Source organism: Ictalurus furcatus, chromosome 17, assembly GCF_023375685.1.
Source record: "Ictalurus furcatus strain D&B chromosome 17, Billie_1.0, whole genome shotgun sequence".
Classification (NCBI taxonomy): Eukaryota; Metazoa; Chordata; class Actinopteri; order Siluriformes; family Ictaluridae; genus Ictalurus; species Ictalurus furcatus.
The window spans coordinates 22,196,020-22,218,823 of NC_071271.1; the positions used below are offsets into that span (position 1 = coordinate 22,196,020).

At 40.4% G+C, this 22,804-nt stretch overlaps 1 protein-coding gene across 1 annotated transcript in view; it reads right to left on the reverse strand.

Moving 5' to 3' along the window:
• Positions 1-22,804, reverse strand: part of robo2 (roundabout, axon guidance receptor, homolog 2 (Drosophila)) — a 58,239-nt gene that overhangs the window by 22,539 nt on the left and 12,896 nt on the right. The window contains exons 7-11 of the mRNA XM_053647107.1: positions 22,063-22,234; positions 21,414-21,602; positions 16,769-16,811; positions 8,382-8,509; positions 4,782-5,057 (exon numbers count right to left, since the gene is read on the reverse strand). Of these exons, the coding sequence (XP_053503082.1) occupies positions 4,782-5,057; positions 8,382-8,509; positions 16,769-16,811; positions 21,414-21,602; positions 22,063-22,234 (808 nt within the window). The remainder of the gene's footprint in view (positions 1-4,781; positions 5,058-8,381; positions 8,510-16,768; positions 16,812-21,413; positions 21,603-22,062; positions 22,235-22,804) is intronic.

The window sequence follows — 22,804 nt, forward strand, 5'->3', positions numbered from 1 at the left end:
GAGAAAGTTTAGAAGTTTAATCATCTCATATATGGTTTATTGTAATCTTATAATAATAAGAAATACTACACTGTGAAACCAGATAAGTTCATTTAACTCAAGAAATTTGAGGAAACTAAAAATGACCTCAAAATTTTTAAGTTGATAAACCAATTTCTTTAAGCCAAATACACTTAACTATAACAAAAATTTAACTAAAACGTTGTAATTTAATATTTAAGCGTATTTGGCTTTAAAGAACTTGTTTTATCAACTTAAAAATTTTGAGGTAATTAGTTTCCTCTAATCTTTTTGAGTCAAATGAACTTATGCGGTTTTATAGTCTAGAGAAATCAGACTATATTTAAAATATTTTCCCTTGACAAGGTAACTTGTAGTTGCCATTCTGACAACATGCTAGTTGCTTATCCAGCCCTTTGATAGGAAGGATTTTTAGGAAACTGGACCTGGAATTTTAATCCTGGATTATCCAAGTTCTATCTATTCAGCAGGTTCTAAAGAACTGGTTCGTTATTCCAGTGTAAAAAAAAAAAAGAAAAGAAAAAAGAAGATGGAACAGAGACATTTTCACTGAAATGCCATTGTAGGTATTAAGATTAAGAAAGCAAGATATATCCGTGCAGTACCTTGCTTATCAAAATGTAAATCCACCTGCACAACAGATCTGCAATTTAAATTTTTATTCCGTTTTAGTTCGCACATCCACAAATCTCCTAATTATATGACAAAGCACAGGTAAAATATCCTGGGGCAAACAGACTGAGCAGACACTGGAGTTTCCGCTTCGTGGTTTCTCCGTAACTTAACACGCTTGCCTTATTAACTTCAAATCGCTCTGATGTAAGAAGAATAAAACACCGGGACATCCTGTTGTGAGGAAATAATCAACTTCAGAAGGGCACGGGCTCCGTTTTGAGTCTGGATCCTCTCAGGTTTTCCTCGCCATTAAGCCATATTATGGCTCTACACTGAATTGAACTTACTGGCTTAATACCTCAAATCTAAACAGGGAGCTGTGCATGAAAATGCTGGCCTATAAGAATAATTATCCCTCTTTCAAAATATTCATCATTTTTTTCGGAGATATGTCCTACTTCTGACATCACTCCGCTCTGCCGTGCCTTTCTTATCGAAATCGCAATCCGCCCGCACGACGCCCGTGTCCACAATTAAAATTTCCTCCGTTACGAGTTTTGCAGAGCCACGTATCTCCTAATTATTTGCGATAGCAATGTGAAATGTCCCGGGGCGAACAAACCGAGCGCACGTGTTAGCTCAGGAAACAATCAAGAGCAACTTGCCCTATGGCCTCGACGCTTTGTAAATGCAAATGCATGCCTCAGCTATCCTCTCAATCTTGTAGTTTTCAGCCCAGTAGCTCTCTCTCTCTCTCTCTCTCTCTCGCTCTCTCGCTCTCTCTCTAAGCCGTCTGAAACCGAAACAGGGGGAAGAGATATCTTCTCTGCACAGACTTCTACAGTAAACGGACCAAATTGGTTCTCCTGAGGCGCAAGCGCTCTCAATCTTTCAATAACGCAGGGCGTAACGATATACACCACTGCGTTTTCTGACTCCTTTCCATCTAATTTCATATAAGAGCATTTATCTTGAAAATACCACCAAGGCACAAGATAATAACATCATGGACCGTAAAATGATGCATGTTATTACAGATCTGTTTAGATGACAGTCATTCACGATCGCAGACTTTATCCAAATCCGTCATTCATGTTCACATTCTACCATTTATATATATATATATATATACACAAAAACAAAGATAAATGCACTTCTTTGTCTTGAGTTGTATCTAAATTTACACCGGAGTCCTAATTTAGGGGTGTGTCCTACGATTCCACGACATTTAATCTTTGCCATGACTAAAGTTTCTGAGTGGTGGTTTCAGCGTTGAAGGATGACAGCGCCGGGAACGAGAGTCAGTTTGAATTTCGGATAGCTATTCGAATCGATTACACCACAGCGCTGCTGAACTCTGGATTCTGATTGGTCAGAAGGTGTTAATTAGCGTTCAGTGTAGTAACAGCACAAGTACAGATGCTACACGTAAATGGAGGCAAACTGTCACAGGAAACGAAGTGAAATTGTCGATATGGTGAAGCTTTCTGTGAGGAGATATTATTACACTCATGGAAGGAGTCTCCAGTGTCAGAGCTTTGTACGGTAAGAGTCGGAGGCGAAGCTGTAACTTTATGTTTTCAGACATCTTCAGGACTGAGGAGTTTACGCTCTTTGGGTTTGTTTGGTTTTTTTTGCTCGTCTTATTCACTTCGAGAGAGAGAGGAAAGAAGAGAAGCCGTGTGCACGGTGCAGGAGCGTGATTAGAGAAAGCAGACGTCAGTGTTAATATCAGTTTTCCTCAGCGCTCAGTTCGGTGACGCATGCAGACACTTTATCCATCAATGCATTGAGTAATGGATCATCCGAACAGTTAGTTCATCAATAAATCACACGGCCAGTTGGGAAATGTCACTTTTTTTCTTCTCGCTGCATCTTTACAGTGTCTTTATTGTGTTAACGCTTTCAGTCGTGTCACTGTCACTTATGTTCTCACCTACTTCCACTTCCTTCCTTAATTCCTTCCTTCTATGCATCCTTCCTTAAGCCTTCCCTCTTTCATTCTCTCCTTCCTTCCATCTTTCCTTCCTCAATCCCCTCCTTCTTTCTCTCCATGCTTAAGTCCTTCCCCATTTCTACCGTTCCTTCTTCTTTCCTTATTTCTTACCATTTTTACCCAATTTCCATTCCAACGTACTTTTTTTTTGCTCTTCTTTCCTCTTCTTTCCTTCTCCTGTTCTTTCTTACCTATTTATTTTCTTCCTTCCTCCCTCTCCTTTTTCCATCCTTCGTTATTTATTTATTTACTCGGTTCCTTCCTTTCTTTCTAATACCAGTCCTTTCTTATGTACTTACTTTCCCACTCCATTCCTTCCTCGCTTCCCTCCTTCGCTAGTTACTCATTTACTCACTCATTCGCGTTCTTCCCTCCCTATTGACACATTCGCTCACTTTCCCTTACAAGTTCTCCTGCAATGCTAAAGTGAGCGTGTTCCTAAGTTACACAGCTTCCTCCTGCACTCAGAGTGGGTTCGACTGAGTGACTGAGCGTGAGAAGCAGGACGGACCTGTAGTAAAGGGAGGAGATGATGGAGATGATGGAGCAGTTAGGATGGAGTTGGAGGAAGGAGGAGGTACAGTAGTGACTGTGGATCCCGGAGCAGTGAGATACCAACCTGACAGACTGCCGCTCCGCTCTGAGCTATTGTGGGAACTGGTGGTGCTGAAATCCTGTGATTGGTTGTGTGGCATTCTATTGCACAATCCGTCAGCCAATCGGTAGTCGGGAATGAAAAGGAGTGCTAGTGGGGTCGAAGGTCAAAAACAGTGGGGTCAGGTGAAAGGCAAGACAAGCACAAGCGCATGCAGAACGTGCAGTTAGAGCGACAGCCCCGTGCCACACACACACACACACACACACACACACACACACACACACAACTACACGCTACACTTTTACCCAACTCTAGATATCTTATTCAGACGGAAATCTATGTCTAGACGTTCTATAAAACAATAGAATTCATCAATCAAATTCATCAAACAATTACTGAAACACTTAGATATCCGACGTGCACCATGGTATTAGACTCCAAACTGAACTAAGGATCGAGATTAAATAAATAACAAAATTTCATTACGCACAGAAAGAGGAAACGTTCCAAAAAACAAAATCTATAGGAATTATTAAAAAAAACAAAAACAATTATGTATATTAAAAATATGCTAAATATTATACACTAAAATCTTTCATGAGTCTTTTACGAAACCTTTGTGCAGATGTTACACATTTATTTGTTTGTTTGTTTGTTTATATATTATTCCTTATTATATGTTTAACATTTATTCTAAACAAAGTTGCACCAACAAATATACAGCTTTAATCTGGATTAAATCAAAGGTTGTATATTAACACACTTTAAAACCTCTTATAAAGAATAAAACGCTCAGGATTACATTTAACCCTTAATTTAATCCTAATACGAGCTTTACAGTAATGTATACGTATTAGACGGATGACTGTGTAATGACCGTGTGTGTGTGTGTTTTGTTTTTATTTATGGAGTGAAGAAATAGAAGTATAAAATCCCTGACGTGCGAGTCCATCACGACAGACGATCAGAATCACTCACAGGTAATTAAGGCTTTAATTACAGATTAAGATAGCAAGAGCAGGTTTAAAATGAAGCGGTGCAACACAAATCCTCGATCTGTCGTTGTGTGCGTTTATTGTATTTCCTGCTCGAACGCACCGATGTTGACTCGAGGCGTCCGGTTAATTAGTTTAGCTTAATTAGACGAGTTGTGTTTAAGAAGAAAGTGTAAAAAATAAATAAATAAATAAATACATGTAGGACAGGGCTTCTGCAGTACTAGAGTACAGATGGGATCTAGTCATTTAGTAAGTAAAGGACAAAAAAAAAATTTTAAAAAACGCTTTACTGTAATCTAACGCAGTTTCTTCCTCGATGGATTTCTAAATGTTAGCCTTATTAGGCGTTTGTCAGACTTCCAAACGATCACGGATACAAAAGCTAAACTTGACATTGGAGGTGATCTCCAGAGAGAAAAATTGGCCTCATTTCAGAAATTGGCCTCATTACACCAGACCAAGCTGATTACACACAACACACACACACACATATATATCTCAACACAAAAACGAACACACTCATGGCTCTCTCTCTCTCTCTACCGCCACTCACTGTTGTTGCAGGAGGTCTTATCGGGTAGTGAGTAGCCCAGGTTGGTCATTTCCTGTTTGGCCTGCAGCGAGCTCTTCCACTGGGCCTCGGGCAGATCCACCGCCAGCTCGTGGATGCTGTTGGAGTGGAGGATCTGCGTGGTGGCGTACGGAGTGGCCTGCGACGCCGGGCTCGCGCTGCCAAATCCTGCCTTAGTCGTGAAGTCGATGCTGCTGTAGATGGCGCCGTCAGACATCATGGTACCTGTTTTATCCGTCTGACCGGCAGGCATGACGTCTGGAAAACAGAGGGAGAAAGAGAGAGAGACAGAGAGATGAAATAGTTAATAAAGAAAGGAGAAGAAGAGCTATTGCAATATCTTTGTGGCAGATGCCCCGATATACACTACAGTAACCCTTTACTTTAGGATAGTGTTTATAGGGCTACATAAAACCTGCATTTATGAAATGTGACTAGCTACTTTAGCTCTTTATAACAAGTAATGAGAAGACATAAAATAGGCATTAAATGTGATTTCGGGTTTGTATAAAGCAACACTTTAATTAATGGCAGTGTTCATAGGGCTACATAAACCCTGCATAAGCCCTTTATAACAAGTAATGAAAAGAAATAGGCGTTAAATAGGTAGTGGGACGTGTGATTTCGGATTTCACTGTATAAGGCAACACTTCAAATAATCGCAGTGGTTATAGGGCTACATAAACCCTGCATAAGCCCTTTATGTCAAGTGACTACTTACTTTCGGCCTTTATAACAAGTCATGAGATCTAAGAGAGGCAGTGGAACTTTCAGCGGTACCGTTTGGTTTGGTGAGTTCAGTTTTTACAGCATAAGATAAGATTTCGCTGTATAAGACAACACTTTACCTAAGGGCAGTGTTCATAGGGCTACATGAAACCTGCACAAGCTGTTTATGACAAGTGACTCACAATATAGAGTACCCGGACACTTTACTTTAGTTGTTTATAATACGTAATGAGATGCAAGATAGGTAGTGGCACTTGTGACTTTGGTTTTCACAGCATAAGGTGCAACAGTCTACTTAACGGTGGTGTTCTTAGGGTGACATAAAACCTACATAAGACCTTTATGACAAGTGACTCACCGTATACAATGACACTTTACTTTACCTCTTTATAAGAAGTAATGAGATGCAATATAGGTAGTGACACGTGATTTCAGATTTCACTGTATACTGTAAGTCAACACTTAGTGCTACATAAAACCTGCATAAGGCCTTTATAACATGTGACAAGACAAGAGACAGTTTGTGCTGCTTCTGATTACAGATATAATACATGGCAACATTGTAGGACAGTGTTAATAGGGCTAAATACCACCTACATCAGTTCTTTATGACAACTAGTCCCAGGCGTTATAATTCATCATAGAGTAATGTATGCTGTATGACATACTATAAATGCTTTATATTATGCAGTATGAATACAGGATTCATACAAATTGTTGCCTTAGTCTTTATTAAAGTTTAGGGCATTTTAAGCTGTTGTCTTTATTTATTACGGCAACGTACAGTAAGCCTTTATAAATGTTAATAGAAGTTTACGTATGTCAGTCATGAAGGGCTTATATATGTTTGAGACAGCCTTATGAACACTACACTTATCTGTGATACATTGTGATATCTGAAATCACAAGTGGCACTACCTGTCTTACCTCTTGTCACTTCTCACAAAGGGCTTATGAAGGTGTTATGTAGTCCTATGTATACTGCTCTTAAGTAAAGTGTTGTGACATACTGTTATAATGCAACGTTATGTCAACAAACGTCTGACAAAAGCAGTCTTTGTGAGTGATGACACCTGTTGGAATACAGTAAGCTTTTATAAATATCTATGTAGGTTTATGCCAGTTGCTATCTGTCAATTGTCATGAAGGGGTTATGTAGGTGTTATATAGCCTTATGAATAACTTAAGTCACAACTCAATTCAATACAACACATTTTCCTTATATCTGTTTATTTCTGTTTTCTTTTTCTTCCTTTTTTCCTTTGATGCACTGTTTTGATTCGCTCCCTACCTGAGGAGGAATAATGTGTGTGTGTGTGTGTGTGTGTGTGTGTGTGTGTGTGAGAGTGTGTGTGTGTCTGTAAGCCCACTGAAGGGGAGATGATGTACAGTCACGGCAGAAGCGTCCGCATCTGCGCCTCTCAAGCTGCGCCTGTCCTTCACGACTCGCTGCCCGTCTCGGGACCATCGTTTCCACACTCTCTCTGTACTCCTTCTTCTCTCTCTCTCCCTCTCTCTATCTCTCTCTATCTCTCTCTATGCAGAGTGATGGAGTGCTCTCCATTACTCTCCGTCTGACAGCACACTACCGGGTGCCCCGATGGGACTGTCTCGATGCTGTGATGTATAAATGTGTATTCAAACAAAAAGCAGGCCATATGCATATAGGTATACATCTTACTATCATCCAGCCAGTGTTTTAATCATTTCATTTACTGAGTGTGCAGGCTGGAAAAAGTTCAATAATTGTCAGTGTTTTGCTGCATCCTTTAAAGAAATAAATGACAAAAAAAAAGGTTATTGCATCATAAAATACAACAGCCTATCATATTCTAGTATGCAAATGAAGGCGATGCAACATTAGTTCCGATATTGGAATATGCAAGTTCCACTTCGCATATTCATAAAGTGAAGGGGATTTTTTTGTTCCTGTTCTCTATCTATCTATCTATCTATCTATCTATCTTTAGTGGATCTGGTAAGCTAAGCAGTAAAGCAGTATATTCCTCATTTTTTTATTCCATATATACATTTATTTGTTTTATTATTTATTCCTAATCCATCCATCCATCCATCCATCATGGAACTATCAATCTATCTATCTTAATTTCTTTAGTGGAACATTTTGGTAGCTGCCTATAGCAGAATATTCCTCACTTTATATCCCATATATATTTGTTTGTTTGTTTTATTATTTATTCCTAATCCATCCATCGTGGATCGATCCATCCATCCATCCATCCATCTATCCATCCATCCATCCATCTATCTATCTATTTCATGCTGGCAATGTGATTCAAATATGTTTGATTCAGTGTTTGATTAAAGAATAGAGGTAAAAAAAAGAGGTATATAATTAACCACGCCAAACGGCAACCCGTAGCGAATCCCCAGATGATTAGATGTGGGACAGTTAGCACTGTTGGATTCAGTTTACACAATATAAAATAATGCTACTTTGAGACCGAGTTTATAGGCCTACAGGACACCTACAGTACATACGCCCTTCATGACAACTATGGAGATTAGGAGTAGGAGAACTGTTGGGTTTCATAAATGCTGGACACATAAAACCTGCATAAGCAGTTTATAACACACGACAAGACGCATGAGGGTTAATGGTTCTAATTTCAGATGCCATAATATACAGCAACGCATAGGGCTATATCATTCCTACATAAGTCCATCATGAATACGAACGAGATGTAGGAGAGGTGGTGGGTTTCAGTGTTCTTAGGGCTACATGACACCTACTGTACATAAGCTCTTCTTAACAAATTTTTGGATGCCTTTTGGGTAACTATATGATGTGATAATGTGGGATTCAGATATTCAGGACATGCAGTAAATCACCTCCACGTCCGAAGTTACCGAGGTCGCTGGGTCCTCCGGAGCTGCTGTTAACAGGCATGCTGGTGGCCGGCCAGGAGTCCGCTAGCCAAGGATAACTCGCCTCGCCGGCATTTAGGATACCAGGACGACTGGAGAAGAGAGAAAGAGAGAGAGAGAGAGAGAGAGATGAAATGGCATGCTATTTCCGGAAAATAATCAATGACAGGATGGTGTGATGAATCAGAGCTACTGTAACCACACCAAAGTCTATTACTTTCCAATAACAGCACACCCTGAAGCGTTTAATTCCTCTTACACCGAAGCAATTTACCAAATATAACATTTTTTTATTAACTGACAAATGACACAACGTACTTTTTGTCCAGTTATAGTTACATTTAACGTCAGTTCCCGTTCTCACTCACGTTAAAGCCGCTATAAACAGCCGTTCTGTCACCAGGCGTCCACGTTGTCCCCAGTCGTCAGAAACCGAGTTAGCTCGGAATATCGCAAAGCACTGACACTGGAGACTCCTTCCCTGAACGTTCGATACACGTCTCCCCGCAGAACATTTCACAACCACGTACCTTATCTACATTTTTCTTCGTTTAACAACAACAAATTTAATCCGTTGGTCAGAATTAAATTACGTGGCGCGTCCACCGTACGAGTCCCTGTGAATGAGCTGTTGCTATAGAAACGCTAAGGTATTCGAACGAGGGCGTTGATAGAAACCTGTGATCTGTCAGAGCGGCTGTTAGAGAAAACGAATCGACACCTTCCGACCAATCAGAATGAAGAATTCAACAGCGCTTAGTGTGTTTAGACCTCTAACCAGGTAGGTTTCACTAGATTAGTACGTAGATTAATAAGAATGTCGAAATGTTGCTTCAGCTACAATGCATTAGCGTTGTTGTAAAGTTAAAGCATTAAAGAGACCAGCTCGTACAGCTAAACTAGATCTATCGCGGACGCGGAGGGAAATTAGAAACACGCCTGGAAAGCTGGGATCTCTCTTCGTCTTAAACGTGACAACATGGCGACGGCACTGAGGTGAAATAACGAATCGACATCATGACGGGGTTCCACAGGGAGAGCGGATAGAGACGTGAAGGTGAACATATGGCGGAGTTTGAGCGAGTGTGTGTGTGTGTGTGTGGGTGAGAAGTGACTTATTAAGCTTAAAACATTAATGAGAGCTATCGGTGTCGTGCATGCCTGATGATCTGACGGAGCGCGTGCGTGTACCTCTCCTTTCCATCACTCCTTTTATTTCCGTTCACCCCCATCTCGTTCGATTTGTCGTAATGCACGTTAGGCGTGTCGGGATGTCATCTATAACCTGCAGTGCTTTAACTCTATCAGAAATTGAATGATTTTTCTTCTTTACAGTGAGAGGTATTGGACCAGGCCAGCAAGCTTCAGTTTGTCAACGTGGGTCTTATAATGTAATAAGACGGATGTAAATATAATCTAAATATAAAATATTACAACAAAATAAACCTATAAATAAAAAAAAAAAGCGAGCACTCTGTCCTTTCTTGCTCTACTGATTTGTTTATTAATTATTGATCCGTTACAGATTTAGACATGTTTGTGACGCACGTGGTGATATTTTGAGACGCAATACGAAAGATGAAAATATACTTAAGAAAAGAGAAAGAGTGCGGGTATACTGAGCATATTAGCTAGGGCCGAATCACAGCCGGCACGCTGTATAACTGCAAGACTGAGACGGCCATGTTGCTTTTATTTAACGGTTCTGCGAACAAGAAATAAATATCACGTATCGGATGTTTTTGCCCCGCTAGCGGAAACAGATCCTGACGAAGCTACGCTCGTTTTACGGGCTAGCTAGCTCATATTTATTTGCATTGTACATTCCCGTTAAAGGTGCTTCTGGTAAAATTCAGGTCGAATTCAACAATCCTTATCATCATCATATTTTAAGTCTGCTGATGATGTCACGGATTCTACCGCACTAGCCGTTCCGAAACTAGGAAGTGGAACTGTACGTGTACACTGTACCTAGTGAAACGTCCCAGTGCGGTTATACTAAATATGAGCACTCTGGGAACGCTGTTCGACCAATCAGAGTAGGGAACTAACTGGTGTATGAATACGTCTAGCTGAGAGGTCAGTGTTTACGTTGGCGTACTAGCTGAGATTTGCGTATATACGATGCTTAAAGCTAATTTACAGAACACGAAGGAAAAGTACGTCCGAAGAGGTTAACGCTTCTCAAAGAGGGACTTTCCGTCCTGCTCCGTCGCGCTCCACGGTGTAGTACATCCTCCCCGTTACACCCTACAGGTGCGTGTGTGGGTTCCCCCTGCACGGTGTGTCATAAAGGCCTTCGTTAAGAGTTTAACCTGTCATGGGTGAATGCAGGAGGCCATTATAGCCACTTCAGCACGTGCATCCGAACATCAGAGCTTGCTACTATGAGCAACACACACACACACACACACACACACACAGAGGAAAAAAAAGTATGACGTGCCATTGCCTAATTAATAAATATAAAATACACTTCACGTCGAGCTGTTCCAGGGAAATAAAAGAAACATGATAAAGAAAGATGGATATAAAATGGAAGGATCGGAAGGAGGAGAGGAGTGAGAGACCGACCTGTATTCAAGGTGTCTGCTGTTAAATTGGTCAGTTTTCCTCTCTCTCTCTCTCATCACGAAGGGAGACGATGACACTGTGTTAGAACAGCCGGGAAGACTGAAATTCTCTCTGTCCATCATTCCTACCCAGATCTCTGTTCCTCTGCCCCACAATGCCCCTCTCCTCCGGCCCCCGGGGGGGTATTGCGTGTTAGCGTACGGACCCGGAGGCTATAGGCAGGTAACGTAAGCTCGGCTGCAGGTCTGTCGGATTTTTAATGAGAGCCGTGAGGGTATCGGGGTCCTGACAGACTAAATGCCCCACAACATGGCTGCTGAATGCCAAAACAGACCCCCGGGGCTCGGAGGGAGGGGTAAGTCATTCAAAATGATGGCTGTGCATCCACATTAGACACGTGAGTGTTTTTTTTTTTACCCCACTACGACCCCTCATTATTCACCCTGTATTTCATCCTGCTCGTCTTTTGTCTGGGAAACCATCCTGCACCATTCTTGCTATTTCTCTCTCTCTCTTTCTCTCTCTCTCTCTCTCTCTCTCTCCCTGTCTCTCGTGCTTTCTTTTTTCATGCATACTGTCTATCATTACAACATCTACCTATTCCTGCTTCCCTTTTGTTCAGCTGTCACTACACCGTGTCACTCACTCTCCTTTTGTCTGCATCTCTCTCTCTCTCTCTCTTTTCCGCCTCCTACTTGTTCACATCGCTATCTGGTCTCTTTGGCATTCGAACTCTAAATTCTCTCCTTCGTTTTTTTTTCTTTTAGACAATCTGCAATTCTCAGCTTCCATGATTAATCGAGCATTCTTTCGCCGTCCTCTCAGCTCTTCCTCTCATTTACCCATCCTTTCACCCCGTAATCTCTCAGTCTCGGTAATCCCTCTGTGCAAATAATCAAACAAGTTCTCAATCACGACTTCTTTTTTTTTGCCAATATCCTGCTCTACGCGTACACACAAATTCCCCACGGAGCAGCCGTCTGACGGCACCTGGGACGTGATGATGATGATGATGTTGACAGTGGAAATGCTTGCTCTGTCCTTGCATTCTTCACCTCTAGCACTCGAGCAACGGGCTGATTAGATTGTGAAATATGGCTGCGGGAGATGCTTCCTAGGGCCGATCCGGGGGAAGAACGGTATATTGTGTGTCATCCCAAGGCTTCGAATCATCCCTTTTGAAGACAGCTGTAGTGGCCTTGGCAGGGTGAAGATTTTGATCTAGATCCATTTTTTCCCCCCTGCCAGGCTGAGACGCGCGCTCTCGGCTAAAATACTGTCTCAGGAGCACGTATGTGAGAGGAACCATAAACAAGTGGGGCGAGCAATATTAATCCCAAAGCCACTTCGTAAATCAGACCGGCTTTGTGGGGCCACACGCCCTCCACACCCTCACACACACACACACACTGAGAGATCGGAGACAGAGGCTGGACTAAAAGCCTGCATATTAGTTTACACTTAAGCCACACTGAGACGTGTATTTCCTTTTTAGATTTACATCGACTGGAGGATGCTGTCACTTAGCCTTAACTCGTAAGTGCACACTTATCTGTTGGCGCACTACAATAAAAGCCACATTTAACCAAAGCGTCCGGATTTCTAAAGTGAGATGAGCAACAGAAAGAGACAGAGAGAGAGCGAGAGAGAGCGAGAGAGAGAGAGACAAAGAAAAGCAAACATAATCTAGAATAAATCCCAGCCCGCCAGCCAAAATCGAGGTATCCAGGCCTGACCAATCTGCTGCCTATTCATCTTCCATGTGTCATTTATTCTGTGATCGATTAAGTGTAATTGTTAAGTCAGAGCAATTTGGACGCAGCCAATGAGGAATAGAGGGAGAAGAAAAACAGACGTGGAGTCATTTGCTATTGTCTAATTAATGCAATAAACAGGGGATGTAACAAACGATCGTTTCGTCCCCAACCACGCGCCGACGCTCATCCGCAGAACATCTGGATTCTTGAGAATCCTGCGAGGCCTCCAGAACGGAGATGGACGAAGGAGTTTGCAAGTTAAATGCAATTTTAATGCTACGTCACTTCAGGCGTAAGACCTGTTTCGCCGTGGTAAACAAAAACAACTTAGCAGCAGCTTAGCATTCTTGCGCAAGAACGACTACAGAACTACAATACGTTTTTTTTTGTTGTTGTTGTTTTCAGCCAGTGAGAGTGTGTTTGTTGTCCTTCAAATACATTTTTGTTTCAGTCACATTCTCTATACCGATGTATCTTTGTAGTGTAAGCTAGTTCAACATCGGGTTGTTTCTGTTAGCATTTAGCCCCAGTTTAGCAACATCTCCTGCCTTGTGAGTGAGTTATCCCTGTGTGTTATCCATTTTAACAGATCCAGGATATCTTAGATATCTTCTCTAAGTGTAACTGGCTCCATAATATTGCTAATCCGGTTGCTACTTCGCAAATTGAACGCATGTATGCTAATGTGCGTGGGGTGGCTTTGTTGCCAAAGTGGTGTTTTTAACACTAGTGCTAAATTTTAAGCACCTTTTTCTTGTTTTTACGCCTTTGGATTTCTCTATGGATTAGCAAAAGATCAGCATCTGTGACCCATAGCTACATTGTGATTATGCTTTATTAACGTTTTCCCATTTTATCATTCATGTGTTTGCATTAGCGCATCTGTCTCTATAATTGTTTTTTTCATTTGTCCATGTTGTCTACATCCAGATTTCTTTGTCTTCTTCTTCTTATTATTCGTGGTAGTATTGCTCATTAGAAGCAAACAAATATTCACCAGATTAAAAATAAACTAGCCACACTAGCCTAAAATGTATAGCCATATTCACTAATTTAATACCTATTAAATTTTCATTTTAATGTGTAATATGTAATTTCACGCAGTTACTCTGATGGAAGTAGGTGCTCGTTATAGAACGATTCCCGCAATTTACAAAATTCATGAGATCATTCAAGGCCTGATAATGAGCTTTCAGTTTAAAAAAAAACAAAAAAAAAAACAGATCGACAAGTGGTTTGGTAAACAAGCCTCGTTCAACATCTGAGACACTTTAGATCAGAGCTCGAGTGGATTTAGCCAGTCAGGTATAATAAAGGCCATAGTGAGCATCTCTGGATCTTCTTCTCCAGAGAATCTGAGTAACTGGTGTCATTCAAATGAACCTTTTTTTCTTTCTGCACTGAGATGCAGGCTGAGTCTGCTGGAAGGCTCCGGCGGGGTTATCCGAGTCGACGTGTCTCTCCCCAGGGTAATTATTTTTACATTATTACACATGCTCATATCCCTGCTGCCTCGGCGGGGTGACAGGCAAATTTATCACTGCAGGGGTCTGCCTCGGCCTTACGGGGAGGGGGCGCCGTGACAAATGATAAAATAAAACCCGTCTCTGCTTAAATTGTTTCTGCTAATTCTTTTTGGGGGGTGAGATTTATGAGAGAGACCAGCCGGCCGTGAAGGGAGATGTGCAGAGATATGTGTGTGTGTGTGTGTGTGTTCCTCATGTTATGCAGGCTACACAAACAGGCAGCTCTTATCCTGAGATCCATCAGTCATATTTTGATATTAGAGCCCCAGTCGACGCATGTGGAAATGGCGTGTGGTTGATGAACGTCGTTGCATGAAACGGCCGCACGCAAGGACGGAGCCGGGTTCTGAGCCAGAACACACAATCAGGGGCAATCAAAAGGAGCCTTGAACATTCTGCTGCTGTACGCTGATTGTGGATTTGAACATACATCAAACGTATGGCTATAAAACCAGCAATTTGCTAGGCTAGGCTAGGCTGGGCTAGACTGAGCAGGTCCAACAAATATTCATTTCCTAGAAAGAACTGTTCTTATGTCATCCGTTTATGGGGTTTCTCGTTTAAATGGACATTTTCTCACCCGGTCCTGTCACGCTCACCATCCAGCTCTACGCTATCGTATGAAGCTACCAGCTGTCTCTTAGACAAGCGCATCTTTTCGACCTGCTACTCATGCTGCATCACTGACTGTCGACTATCCGGCCTCTTTCACATACATGAGCTCACAGATAGGCTAGTGTCACTGTGATTGACAGGGGAGAGAGTGTATGCCCCACCCACCCAGAAAGTACGGCCAGTTGCTGCAGCATCGTCGAGATCTGACAATATTATTGTCTCCTGACAATAAAGCGAACTCTTTTTCTATTCTAATCTTTACACTTTTATGACTGAAAGGAAAATATTAATCATACGAACACTCAGTTCAGTTTCCCTCACTCACATTCAGAGGTGTTTTTTTTTGATAGCTGATCACGGGATGTTGTTGAGTTAAAAATACAGATGAACAATACATTTCTGGAGGGTGTGCTTTTGAAGGAAATGTACAAACGATGTTAGCGAGCTAGTTTTAAACTTCCCTAGATGTGCACCAAGCAAAAGTGAGTGCTACTTAATTACTAACAGCACCTCCTTTCTTTTTTTTTTTTATCACCGAAACAGGCCACAGCCCTACCTACTTGTTTCCTATGGACACTTTTCACACTTCCGCATTCGCTAAGCGGAAGTCGTCATAGTTGGGTAAACGCAACTATGGCCGCCACGTGTTTTCACTTCTTTCCTAGAAGATTTGCCGACCTTTACGTTTGGAGATGTTGATCACCTGGTCCAAATGAATTCATTAGCTGTTAAAACAAAACTCAACAAAGGCTACAAGTTCTTTTTTTTGAGAGTTAGCGGCACAAATATGAAGGTAAAGGCGATAAAACGTATTATTGTTGCAATGGTTAGCCATAAGCTAACTCCTTTGGCGAATATGGGAATAAAAGCTTGACCTTGATGCTTCAGCACAATGAGGAAAAGAGAGGAACACTTAGGATTGAGGTTGTATAGAAAGGTCCGTTCACTTGGAGAGGAAGTTTACTGGAAGTTCTCTCCACAAACAAAAGTGTTTCAGTGTTCTTAAATGTAACAGTTGGCTTCTCTGAATATTAAGCGAAGCATAGCTAGAAATCAGTCTCTACAAGAGTTTCTTTTTTTGCGATTGTCGTGGCCAAAACGATTCGATTTTGCTGCGGATTTTCCCCCCAAAGTTTGCGGTGCGACTTTGCACGGAAAACTACTTGAATTGCACGGAAAAGTTTTGCGCGGTCTTTCAAAGTGATGCAAACGAGTCCTTTTAGTTGTACTCACGTTCGACGCACGTGAATGCGCATAATGAAGACGTCACATGACGCATCTCGGTGAAAATCTGTGGCAATTTTGAAAAATCGCTAGTTCGCTTGATTTTGCGTTCATTTCTGCGATCGCAAAATCGCGAAATCCTGGCGGGACTGAGAAATCCAAACATTCAACTATAACAGATTTCCTTACTACTCAGTAATGATATACCATCGTACATGAGAGTACATCTGAATATAATTATCTGTGCAAGGATTTGTCAAACAGCTAAGGAAATACCCCTCGGTTTTCATTAGCTAATTCTCATAATGCTAGGCATATGTACAATATCGTATTGTTATAAATTTGTAATAAATGCTGGACGAGTGCTGGATGTTCCTCCAACACCCAGGCAAGGAGGGTAAATAAAAACAAAAACAAACATGCGTAGGCTATGAAATTGCACTTTTACAGATCTGTCTGAGGCAACGTTTCCACCATTTTGAAAGAAAAAAAAAAAAAGTGGCACAACAATCTCAAACTGAATGAATGGAATGGAGAATAACAGTTTTGATGACCTGCTTCAGAAGAGAGGACTGGAGGACTGAAGGAAATGCTCGTGATCGGCTCTATGATAATAAGCAAGACGTATGAAATGGACAGATGACAAGAAACGTACCTTCCGTTGCTCATCAAGCCTCCGTCAACACGCTGGAACGTTACTGAGGTAAGAGAGAGAGACAGAGAGAGAGAGAGAGAGAGAGAGAGAGAGAGAGAGAGAGAGAGAGAGAGAGAGAGAATCATTATAGCTATTATAGGTAATGTCCAGATGCTAGTACAGGTGATATTTATGGGAGCATGAGAGGGAAAAAAAACAATTTGGGATTTCCAAATGGATTTACATTATTTAGTGTTCTTTACAGATTTGCAATTTTCACCATTTAGTGAAATTGGCTTTTTTTTTTTTTTCTGTTTGTATCACGCTGATATGGTTAAAAACAAAACCCTTGAATATAAATATACTGTATCGACGTAATGACTCCAGAGGTTCTGAAATTGCTTCAGAAAGCTGTGTTCTGGTTGTTTTATGCAAGTGAAGGTCAAAAATGTGCAATTACTGCCACATCCTCAGAACTAAAACCATTAAATAAACCTTCAGAGAAATCATTTCAATCGAAATTCTTCCCAACAGAAAGGCTAATCCAAGGTTAGAGCGCATTGCGTGGATGACGTTTACTTCATTATAGTCATGTAGAGATATTCAGCGCTCTAAATACCGCACAAACACTGAATTCATGAGCGAGAGAAAGGGTCCATTTGACCGAGATGAGAACTATTCCTTATTCACACTTTCTCAGCATTTCCAAGACCTTTCGTCAGTTTTTTTGATATACAGTACAGTTCAGTGCAAAAGTTTATACCCCCCTTGATTTATAGTTGAAAATATATATATTTTTAAAAAACAAACCTTCTGATTTACAATTAATCTACAAACCAATTTATTTATTATTTTATTTTAAGTTTTTTGTTTGTTTGTTTGTTTTTTGTTTGGAGTGGGGGGGGCTGTTTAAGTCTAATGTACCGTTATTTAATGGCAAGCTCAAAAGTTTGCATCTCCCTTATTTTACGGTTGAAACCCTAACCATTAATTACCCTACCTGGATTTTACACTACAAAACAAAACGTTTGTAATTAAAAGAGAAATGAATCCCGACAAGGGTTTCAGACAGTGTCTTTAAACTAAACATGGACTTAAGAAGTGTCCCTGATCTGTGGTCTACAGTGACAGTAGACCATTTGCAACCATGGTTACGTTTGGAAGATGCTATAATTTCCTTCGTCCTCGTCCGGATGAACCTGACAGCATTGTGCGATTCATGTATTTTCATTTTTTCTTCTCAAGAACACAGAATGTGAACTAACCATATGAACAAATACCTGCACATTCGTATTCGTGTGCGTGTGTGTGTGTGTGTGTGTGTGTGTGTGTGTGTGTGTGGTCCCTATCTCCACAGGGACACATTGCCCACTTTGCAGCACTCGGTTCGATATGAATGCACTTTCCTTTCCTTTAATAAGGATTTAGTGCAGGAGGACACAAGCAGAGCATAACAATTCCATCAATTTTCAGTCTTAGTCTGATACATGGGACATCTTTTCCTGAGTATGGTCATTTTGAACTTTTTAAATAAAAAAAAAAAGGAAAAAAAAAAAAAAGAAGACGCGCTGGATCAAGTGCTATTCTTTTTGTAAGCCTCAGAATACGAAAGACAGAAGCCATATTGTTAAATACAGTTGAACTGGCTGAGCAGAAAATCAACTTAGTCATCCGTGTAATCCGAGTCTCTGTGTAAATGCTGAAATAGATTTTTCATCTTATGTCACGAACGCAGAATGAGATCGTAAATGTAAAACACAAAAACATTTCTGAGATAGAGCTGCTTATTTCAATGGAAGAATTTATCGTTATTGTAAAACTTGTATTGTTTTGAAGCATGGAATTTGTGTTTTATATATATATATATATATGTAAAGGACATGACTATAGGAAAATGAACAGTCATTGTTACTGTAACCGCCCTGAAGTGGGTTATTTTTCTAGAGCGGACTGTTTTATTCCTTTTATACTGCAGAAATTTCTAATGCTAACATTTTTATTTTTTTTAAATGAAGAATGGCACATCACAAAACAACACGTTTTAATCCGTTTGAAGTGACATTCAATCCATTAAATGGATTAAAAAGTCATATTATGAATTGTCATATCAAGTCATTCCCTCACCAGCCTCATGACAAATAAAAAACAAACAAACAAACAAACAAACAGACAAAAAAAAACCCCAAAGAGAAACCACAAAACATAAATTCCTGACACTTAGGACTCCTTCCATAAATCCTAAATAAACGTCTCCTCACTGAAAATTTCACCATATCAACAATCACGCGGTTTAAAAAAAAATGATTTCCCTAAAATGTTCCTACAGAAAGGATAACGTATGAGAACGAGCGCATTAATATGAACCTGTGATGTGCAGCTGCGCTACTGTCAGAGCTGCTGCTATAGAGAATTAATCAACACCTTCTGAGCAATCAAGAACTGCCCTTAGACCTTCAATCTAAGTGTTTTCTGCTCTTTTCTCAATACGTGAAGATGAGTAGAAATCTTACACACACACACACACACACACACACACACACACACCAACACAGCTACTTTAGGTAGAAAGATTATGTTATGCTATGGTAATGATAACATTTTGGTCGCCAAATGAGCGCATGCCAATGGAGTTGGAGACAAAACCACAGACGCTTCAGAGTCCTGAGAGAAAGAAAAAAAACATACAAAGGTGAATATCGAAAGTGGGAAAGGCTTAAAAATGACCTTCCAGATGAATTAGGAAATGAATTACGAAATGTGAGTGACACACACACTCACTCACACACACACACACACACACGGACAAGATGCTACACGTACAGGTCATCACGCCATCACGCCAGTGGACACGAGAGTGAGAACATGGCCAGACTGGTGCCTTGCTAAAAACTTATTATTATAAAGCAGGTATCAATTTAAGGGACTTTGTGTGAAGATTTACTCCGAACGACGCACAAATATCGACAAAACGTTTGTTCTTTAACGGACCGATTGTCTGTTGTCATGTGGAACGAGTGCTGAAGACTAATTTTAGTGGCAGGTGGCAGGATCTTCAGCATGTGCTTCTCCAGCTAGGAGGAGAAAAAAAAAAACACCTTATTCGTTCTTCTTCTTTTCTAGAAAGAAATAATTTACTTCTATTTATTTACATTTACATTTATGGCATTTGGCAGAGACCCTTATCCAGACCGACTTACATTTATCTCGTTTATACAACTGAGCAGTTGAGGGTTAAGGGCCTTGCCCAAGGGCCCAACACTGGTAGCTTGGCAGTGCTGGGGATTAAACTCCTGACCTTCTGATCAATAACCCAGAGCCTTCAACCACCGAGCATGACATTATATCTCTGGATGGTGTTCACTATTGAAGCACCTGCGACGTACATTTAAAATACATGTACTTCATTTTATTCACGGATATATGATTACAAGCCTGAGTCAAATGAAAACCTTTTTTTTTTCTTTCCTTTTTTTATTGTGTTCTGAGTGTCTGGGACAACAAAAAAATTCGATGGTAATTTGTCTCAATTGTATGGTTTTCATTCGACTCACGGTCGCATTACGCACTGTAAAACCGAATAAGTTCATCTAACTCAAAAATCTGAGGAAACTAATTAAATCGATAAATCAATTTCTTTAAGCCAAATACACTTAAATATAACAAAAAAAAAATAATTACAAAGATTGAGTTCATTTTTTGTTATATTTAAGTGTTTTTGGCTTAAAGAAATTGATTTATCAACTTAAAAATTTTGAGGTAATTAGTTTCCTCAATTTTTTTGAGCTCAATGAACTTATCCGGTTTTACAGTGTATGAAAACAACGTCGGCATAATTGACGTCACGATACATCTTTTTACGCGTACGGTGATATCTTTCATACGTTCATTTTTTAAAAAACAAAAAAAATACTGTTACAGATTCCGATCGAACGCAGCCGATCGATTAGATGTGAAAGTGTTGAGCTGTTTGGAGTTTGTATTTTTTTGCAGATAAATAATGTCAGCGTTAAGTGACGAGAACCTTAACGCAAAGTAATATGGATTTATTAACGTATTTTCATTTAATCGCTTGCGTCAAGGCAAAAAAAAACAAAAAAAAAACAACAACAACAACAACAAAAAAAACCACCTACGATCCTACGAGTATCACAATTTTTTTTTTAAGTTTCTTAAAAATATACGCTCAATTTTGGGAGTCTCGTCCCAAATCTAGGACGGTGCAGGACGGTCCAAAATTTTGTAGTAAGATTAGTGCGTTTTATTAGCGCATCGATGCAGGAAACAAAAATGGCGGACAGGATGGCTACAGGACGAGAGACGCCGTGGGACGTTGCGTGAACTCGGGAAGAAGTGGAGGACATGAAGTGGAGGATGGACGGAGTGGAAAAGTGACAGACGGGACAAATGAACAGTACCTGCCGGGGTGAAGGTGAACGACTGAACTGCAAAACAAGAAGACAGAGAAGAGTGTGTGTTAAGAGGCTGGAGTGGGCAGTGCTACAGCTTTGAAGGGGATGTGTGTGTGTGTGTGTGTGTGTGTGTGTGAACAGTGCAAGGACAGGAGCCAGACCAAAGTGCTGAACACTTCCACGTGCCGGTCTCGCTGTGTGAGAATTAAAAATAGGACAAAAACTAAGCTATTGTTGTTGTTTTTTTTTTTTTTTACCAGCGTAGTTACTGAGTCCTTTCCTCTTCTTCCTCCTCCAGTACAGCCAGATGCTGAAGCCCATGAGGATTACCCAGCATGCTCCACCGATCCCCGCGATGAACGCCGGCTGCTTCACCACGTCCGTGATCTGCTCCGTGATGCTGTTATTCTTGTCCCCGCTCACGATCACATCTCGGAAATCTTTACCTACACGCACACACAAACACACACACAGAGTTCAGGCTTGATATATGGGCCGATATATCTCCCGGAGGCCGGGAGACGAGATGGATAGTAAGGATGACATTTGGGAAATAAGGGCATGTCACTGGACAAATCATCAGTTATGGGTCAAACCAGTCCGGAATAGTCAGGGATTACATGAATCATATTTTATTCTGCAAAGTGATATAAATAAAAAGAATTTTGTCTAGATGTAGACTGATGGTGGCTTTAACTTTGTCAGTTTTGACATGGAATACACGATTTTCCACTCAAAAGTCAAAACAAACAGCAACGGGACAGCAAATAAACGTCTCGGTTAATACGTCTCTTTAAAGAAAAAGTTCTTTTCATTTTATAAACCACTCTAAGCGCTTCAAGTCAATCTCAGCCTGTATATTACGGGTTAGGAAGCCGTGTACGGATGCAGAGCGTTTCGTCGTACCGATGATGATGGGCTGAGGTTCGCTCTTCACTCCGACTCCTGCGCTGGTGCTTGCCGCCACCTCCACCCGGTACAGCAAGCCAGCCTGCAGTCCGCCCACCACCACCGAGCGGATCGCCGCGTCCACCGTCTTATTGACGTGGAAACGGGTCTCGTTCCCCAAACACCAGATCTGGATGGAAAGAACGACAGGTACTGCAAATTTACATACACATGCATTGTTTCGTGTTTTTCTTTCTTTACTGTCGGATATTCAAGCACAAATACATAAACACATCATACCCTAAATGAAGTCTATTTTGTCTCAACAGATAAAAACTACATTGTATTTTATTATTCACGATTAGGAACTAGTTTTAAAGGTTTTCTTTATTTTTCTTTTTGTAATGCGTTGAAAAGTGATATGCTCTAATAACGCTCCGGAGTATTCGATTTTTATTTCTAGTTATTTTTTAAATATGAAATATTATTTATGTACTTTTATTTTTTAACGTATTTTATTGAATATAATTCTATTTCAAATATTTTATTTTATTTCATTAGGAAATACTAAAATCACCTTCATTTGTTTATGGTTCATTTTTGTTCTATTAACGATTTCTTGTTTTTTTATTCTATTAATAAACTATATATAGTTTATTAATATTCGATTCATTATTCATATATCCTTTCACTTATATAGTTTAATGATTTTTTTTAATGAGATTTTTTTTATGTACGTACTCCGTTTTATTATTTTATC